Here is a 6,608-nt window from a genome sequence, read left to right as displayed (position 1 = left end):
GGGGGGGGGGGCGGGGGTTTGGTGGCTGCCCTCAGTATTGCCTGCACAAATATCTACCAGGTCTGCGACGAATAGCTCCAGCAACTTTGCACCGTGCTTTCCAGTATGCCTACCGACAGGCACTGTGCAGATTCAAGCGGAGAGAAGTCCAAGCAGTGAGGCCGCTGCTGCACCGGCCGTCCTGAGCCCCTAGTCGGCCTTCCCGCCTCCGCTTCCCCGCCCCGCACTAGGACCCCTGCAGACGATCAGGCGGCAGCCGGGGTGACTTCCTTCCTCTTTTGGCAACATGGCGGGCGGAGAAGCTGGAGTGACTCTGGGGCAGCCGCATCTTTCGCGTCAGGATCTCACCACCTTGGTGAGGTTTTGCTTGGGGAGGATGCAGAGTGAGCTCGGGAGTGGAGATGACCGAGCCTCCCGGTCGCATTGGGACTAGTCAGTGTCGGGAGCATGGGTCAGGAGCCAGGGTCAGGAGGGAGACCTGGAACTGGGCGCCCTAAGCCATGCCCGCGCCGCCTGTACCCAGGCCAGTCTACGATCTGGGCGCAGGGGTGTACGGTCGTGGGACTTCTAGCTTCTGGATGGTTCGGCTGGAAAGTCTTGATGTCATGGTTTCAGCCTCTGAACGTCTGGGAAGGGGGTGTCCCGTCTGCATTACTTTTAGTGCTAATGTTCCCAAGATTGGGGGGACCTCTGACCTCCAGATACCCCGTAATAGTTGAGTGGAGGTGTAGTCTGTTGTGTAATGATGAAGGGCTCTTATAGCTTCCCAGCCATAAGAGTACAAATTTACTGATAGGGGAAAGGAGCTTTAGAAGTAGTAGAAAGCTGTGCAGATGGTGGCAAGATGTAGACAGCAAACGTAAAATCAAAGGAAAAGTTCTCATTTGTTTTACGTGCAGAGTTTTAAAATATATTTCATTGCAGGATGTTACCAAGTTGACGCCACTTTCACACGAAGTTATCAGCAGACAAGCCACAATTAACATAGGTAAGAGTGACTTAAGAGACCTAACCTTCTTGATTTCCAACAATTAATTTTAACCTCACTTTTTGTGTGATTACTTGAATAATATGAGGATTCAGATATTCAAGAAATAGATACTGAGTCCTTGTGAATAAAGCATCTGCTAGATTTGCGGTGGGGGGGGGAGCGCAAAGAATGCTGCCCATGTCTAGCTTACAGACTTGGTAAGAAGAAAAAATGGAGACGTAAGAAAAGTTTAATAGCATAAGGCAGTATGTAGTCATACGTAGCAGAAGTTTAAGGAAGAGGTGAAAAATGTGGCTGTACTTGCCACACAGGATTATTTCAGGGGCAGAATTTATGAAAGTTTTATTTGATATACAAGCTGTGATTAAGTAGAGGGTGTTTTTTTCTTAATTGGCACCTAGAACTTTAGAGAAGTTACGTTGACTGAGTGTAAATTTTGGACATTTTGAGTTTATACAAACAGCACAGTTAAAAAGTAAGACTAGTTTTTAACCTAGTTAAAAAGTAAGACTCCACCATGAGGCTATTAAAGTTACAGTATTACAGTCTGGAGCTTTAATTTATTAATGCAAACAAAGCCCAAATAAGCCTACAGGCCTTAAACTACTGCCCCTGCATTAAAAATTTTGGTTGAAGTGACCTTGGAGCATAACCTAACTTCCGAACAACCTATGCTAAGACTATACCAGTTAAAGCGAATTACTGTGCATGTATTGACCCAATAATTTGATCAACGGAACAAGTTACAATTAAACTTGGGTTGTTTCCTTGTTTGTTCACAGATCCCTTTTTGTTGTGTCAGGGCCCATCATACCTGTTTACTTTAATCTGGAAATGCTGGAAGGTTCCTTATAAAGTTCTGGCCGGGTGCAGTGGCTTATGCTTGTAATTCCAGCCCTTTGGGAGGCCAAGGCAGATGGATTGCTTGAGCCCAGGAGTTGGAGACCAGCCTGGGCAACGTGGCCAAACCCCATCTCTACAAAAAATACAAAAAATTAGCTGTGCGTGGTGGTGCATGCCTGCAGTCCCAGCTACTAAGGAGGCCGAGGTGGGAGGATTGCTCGAGCCCAGGTGGTTGAGGTTGCAGTGAGCTGTGATCAGGGCATTGCATTCCAGCCTGGGCAGCAGCAGGAGACCCTGTCTGTCCCAGAGTATGTTTTTTTTTTTTTTTTTTTTGAGACGGAGTCTCGCTCTGTCGCCCAGGCTAGAGTGCAGTGGCGCAATCTCGGCTCACTGCAAGCTCCGCCTCCCGGGTTCACGCCATTCTCCTGCCTCAGCCTCTCCGAGTAGCTGGGACTACAGGCGCCCGCCACTGCGCCCGGCTAATTTTTTGTATTTTTAGTAGAGACGGGGTTTCACCGTGGTCTCGATCTCCTGACCTCGTGATCCGCCCGCCTCGGCCTCCCAGAGTGCTGGGATTACAAGCGTGAGCCACCGCGCCCGGCCTCAGAGTATGTTTTTTAAGTAAAGCTGTTAGTTACATGGAAGTTTCTCTTAAGTCCTATATGAGAACACGTTTCTAGTAGGAAGGGGTATGGAGGAGGAAAAGTTGAAGTCAGTGTTGGTTTTATGTTGATATTTACAGCAAGTTATGGCTTTGGCTTTATTTTATTTATTTATTTATTTTTTTGCGACGGAGTCTCGTTCTGTTGCCAGGCTGGAGTGCAGTGGCGCGATCTTGGCTCACTGCAGCCTCCACCTCCTGGGTTCAAGTGATTCTCCTGCCTCAGCCTCCCCAGTAGCTGGGACTACAGGCACATGCCACCACGCCCAGCTAATTTTTGTATTTTTAGTAGAGATGGGGTTTCACCATCTTGGCCAGGATGGTCTCGCTCTCTTGACCTTGTGATCCACCCACCTTGGCCTCCCAAAGTGCTGGGATTACTGGCGTGAGCCACCGTGTCCAGCTGGCTTTGGGTTTTCTACTCTTAACACTATTTGAAAAAATATTTGGTGTTTAATTAAATACACATGAATTAATTTTTTGAACTTTGTCCGTAGGTACAATTGGTCATGTAGCTCATGGGAAATCCACAGTCGTCAAAGCTATTTCTGGAGTTCATACTGTCAGGTTCAAAAATGAACTAGAAAGAAATATTACAATCAAGCTTGGATATGCTAATGCTAAGGTAAGCTGTGTACTGTGGAACGAGAAACTATAATTGTTGTGCAGATAACAAATCAAAATCTTTTTTTAATTGAAATTTTAGATTTATAAGCTTGATGACCCAAGTTGCCCTCGGCCAGAATGTTATAGATCTTGTGGGAGCAGTACACCTGATGAGTTTCCTACAGACATTCCAGGGACCAAAGGGAACTTCAAATTAGTCAGGTGACCTCTCTTTTGCTAAAAACACTACACTTTATATTTTATTGTCTTGTTTTGTGCTTTTTGAAATATTGTGATGTTAAACAATGAACCTAATTGCTAAATGGTTTTGTTGTTTTTCTGTTGTTTTATGTTTTTATGGCAAATCTGAAAAGTCAAGCATCTAAACCTAAGTTAAAATACTTACATGTAATTTCTCCAAACTAAAAGAGTCACTTAAACAAAATAGAAAAACAACTCATTAGATTGAAGGGATTCTTTTTCTAGGCTTCCTGAATTTCTTTTAAGCAGCGCTGTTTCTGTATATTAAATAGGAGAGGAACAGAGCCATTTCTAATTATTTCTCTAAAACACTTGAACTTGTTCCCCGTCTATTTTCTGAGTATGATTGCATACCTGTTTTTTTTTTTTATCAGGATACTGACATCTGTCTAGTGATGTTTATGGGGATTGGAGATGCCCTACAAGGAATGTTTAGATTGGGGCAGGGCTGGGACCAGGGAGAGACAAGTGAGGCTTTCACCTCAAGCCCAAAATGTAAGTGGGCCTGGCGGTGGCAGGTATGCCAGAAAACTCAATAATTAGGATAAATATTTTAATGCAGTATTTTTTTGAAATTAATGCAAAAAATGTGATAAACAGAATATCAGAATTTTAAATAAAGGCAGACTCAGTATTACTGAATTTTTTTCCCCTTTTGCTTTGGCTCAGCATGGCATTGTATTTTGTTTATGATTGATTGTTTGCATTAATTTTGACTTTTTAAAAATACTGAATGCATATATTTTTCTTTCTTTTTCTTTTCTCTCTTTTTTTTTTTTGAGACAGTCTCTCTCTGTTGCCCAGGTTGGAGTGTAGTGGTGCGATCTTGGTTCACTGCAACCTCCACATTCTGGGTTCAAGCAATTCTCCTGCCTCAGCCTCCTGAGTAGCTGGGATTACAGGTGTGAGCCCCCTTGCCCAGCTAGTTTTTATTTTTATTTATTTATTTATTTTTGAGACGGAGTCTTGCTGTGTCGCCAGGCTGGAGTGCAGTGGTAGAGGCGGGGTTTTACCATGTTGGCCAGGATGGTCTCGATCTCTTGACCTTGTGATCCGTCCGCCTCGGCCTCCCAGAGTGCTGGGATCACAGGCGTGAGCCTCCATGCCCGGCCATTTTCCTTGATTACTGAGTTTTTTGGCAGTCTCTTAAATTTTGAACTTGTCTCACTGTAGTCCTGGCCCTTAATAGGGATCAAACTTTTTCCACAAAGGGCTAGATAGTAAATATTTTCAGCTTTGCAAGCCATAGAGTTTCTGTTGCTTCTGTTCTTCTATTACAGAAGCAAATATAGACAATACGTGTGTAAATAGGTATGGTGGTGGGCCAGATTTGGCCTAAGGGCTGACCTCTGTTTTAGATCATGACAATGTGAGCATACGATTAAAAAAAAAATTGTGACTCTGAATGAATACCATAGTTTTGTTAAAAGTGCTGCCATCTCTGCTTCAAATGGGCAATTCTAGTTTTTCAAGGTGCTAGAGGTATTTTTGGAAAATTGTGTTTTTTTTTCTTTTTCTTTTTTTTTTTTTTTTTTGAGATAGAGTTTCACTCTTGTTGCCCAGGCTGGAGTGCAATGGTGCTATCTTGGCGCATTGCAACCTCCACCTCCTGGGTTCAAGCGATTCTCCTGTCTCACCCTCCCAAGTAGCTGGGATTACAGGCATGCATCAGCTACACGTGGCTAATTTTGTATTTTTAGTAGAGACCGGATTTCACCACGTTGGTCAGGCTGGTCTCAAACTCCTGACCTCAGGTGATCCACCTGCCTCGGCCTCCCAAAGTGCTGGGATTACAGGTGTGAGCTGTTGCACCCAGCCAGAAAATTGTTTTTTCAAATTCTCATTCTGTTAATGTGGTTTTTATAAGTCATTATAAGTTTTAGCTTTCAAATCAATGACATTCTCAGTATATACTCTCCACCATTATTCTATACCATATTTTCATTGGATTTTGGAGTTTATCTTCCTTTCTGCACATAACTAATTTAATTTGCTTTGTAAGCTGCAGTGGTTTTCATCAGCTGGTGAACTTATTTCCAAGTTCTAGAAACGCCAAGCCCTGTAACCATTTTATAGCAATAAGATTATTTCCTAAGTTGATTTAACTTTAAAAAATCTGTAACTAGTATGTTTAAGTAGTGATTGATGTTAAGGCTGATTGTTATTTCTCAATTGTTAGACATGTTTCCTTTGTTGACTGTCCTGGCCACGATATTTTGATGGCTACTATGCTGAACGGTGCAGCAGTGATGGATGCAGCTCTTCTTTTGATAGGTAAATACCTCACAATTGGTTTGGACAAATCAATGTGGAACAAATCCAAGATGAAATATTTAAAGGGGAACTAACGCCTGTAAGGACCATATCTATTACCTAAGGGTGACATGAATGGGAACTAACATGTCATCCAGGATGACTTTCCTACCTACCAGCTATCACAAAATACTCAAAAAGATAGACTTGGGGCTGATAGCTTGTGAGAATTCTTGTGGTAGCATTTGAGAAAAAGAAAAAAAGTCAATAGTTCATTTTTCTCATTTAAATCACATGAGGTGATTTATTTAGTTTTAAATGTGTGTGTAAAACTATTTGTGTTATGGTTTGTGTGTGTGTATATGTCTGAACTGTCTACTGTGGAAGTATTTTAAGATACAAATACCATTCATAATACGTGCTGAAGTCTAGGAATAAGTGGAGTTTTGAAGGGTAGCGTATGCTTTGTTTCTTATGTTAGCTGTTGAGAGATTTCATTACTATGGGATAAAATTTTTTAAAAGCTCCTGGTGCAGTGGCTCACGCCTGTAATCCCAGCACTTTGGGAGGCTGAGGTCGGCAGATCACCTGAGGTCAGGAGTTTGAGACCAGCCTGAGCAACATGGAGAAACCCCCCTCTCTACTACAAATACAAAATTAGCCTGGTGTGGTGGCGCATGCCTGTAATCCCATCTACTCGGGAGAATCTCTTGAACCTGGGAGGCAGAGGTTGCGGTGAGCCAAGATTGCGCCATTGCACTCCAGTCTGGGCAACAAGAGCAAAACTGCATCTCAAAAAAAAAAAAAAAAAAGCGACTGGACATGGTGGCTCATGCCTGTAATCCTAGCACTTTGGGAGGCCGAGGCAGGCGGATCACTTGAGGTCAGGAGTTCAAGACCAGCCTGGCCAACAGGGCGAAACCCTGTCTCTACTAAAACTACAAAAAATTAACCAGGCTTGGTGGCGCATGCCTGTAATCCCAGCTACTTGGG

General features: G+C 43.3%; 1 protein-coding gene across 1 annotated transcript; it reads left to right on the top strand.

The window, feature by feature from the left end:
* Positions 1–50: 50 nt before the first annotated feature.
* On the top strand, positions 51–5,828 carry LOC116464689 (eukaryotic translation initiation factor 2 subunit 3-like). Its single transcript, XM_032147952.2, has 5 exons — positions 51–355; positions 925–988; positions 2,993–3,120; positions 3,202–3,323; positions 5,542–5,828. The coding sequence occupies exons 1-5, from the start codon at positions 287–289 to the stop codon at positions 5,708–5,710; spliced, it is 552 nt and encodes a 183-aa protein (XP_032003843.1). The 5' UTR covers positions 51–286; the 3' UTR covers positions 5,711–5,828.
* Positions 5,829–6,608: the final 780 nt, after the last annotated feature.

This window comes from Hylobates moloch, unplaced genomic scaffold (assembly GCF_009828535.3).
Source record: "Hylobates moloch isolate HMO894 unplaced genomic scaffold, HMol_V3 SCAFFOLD_1292, whole genome shotgun sequence".
Classification (NCBI taxonomy): domain Eukaryota; kingdom Metazoa; phylum Chordata; class Mammalia; order Primates; family Hylobatidae; genus Hylobates; species Hylobates moloch.
The sequence above is the reverse complement of the archived record's forward strand: the minus strand, read 5'-3'. Positions and strand labels throughout refer to the sequence as shown.

What these genes read in the sequence shown, in the direction of transcription:
- LOC116464689 (XM_032147952.2), top strand. Translation starts at nt 287, where the DNA reads ATGGCGGGCGGAGAAGCTGGAGTGACTCTGGGGCAGCCGCATCTTTCG. An exon ending in ACAAGCCACAATTAACATAG is followed by an intron (nt 989 to 2,992) that starts GTAAGAGTGACT and finishes CTTTGTCCGTAG; the next exon opens with GTACAATTGGTCATGTAGCT. An exon ending in GGGAACTTCAAATTAGTCAG is followed by an intron (nt 3,324 to 5,541) that starts GTGACCTCTCTT and finishes CTCAATTGTTAG; the next exon opens with ACATGTTTCCTTTGTTGACT.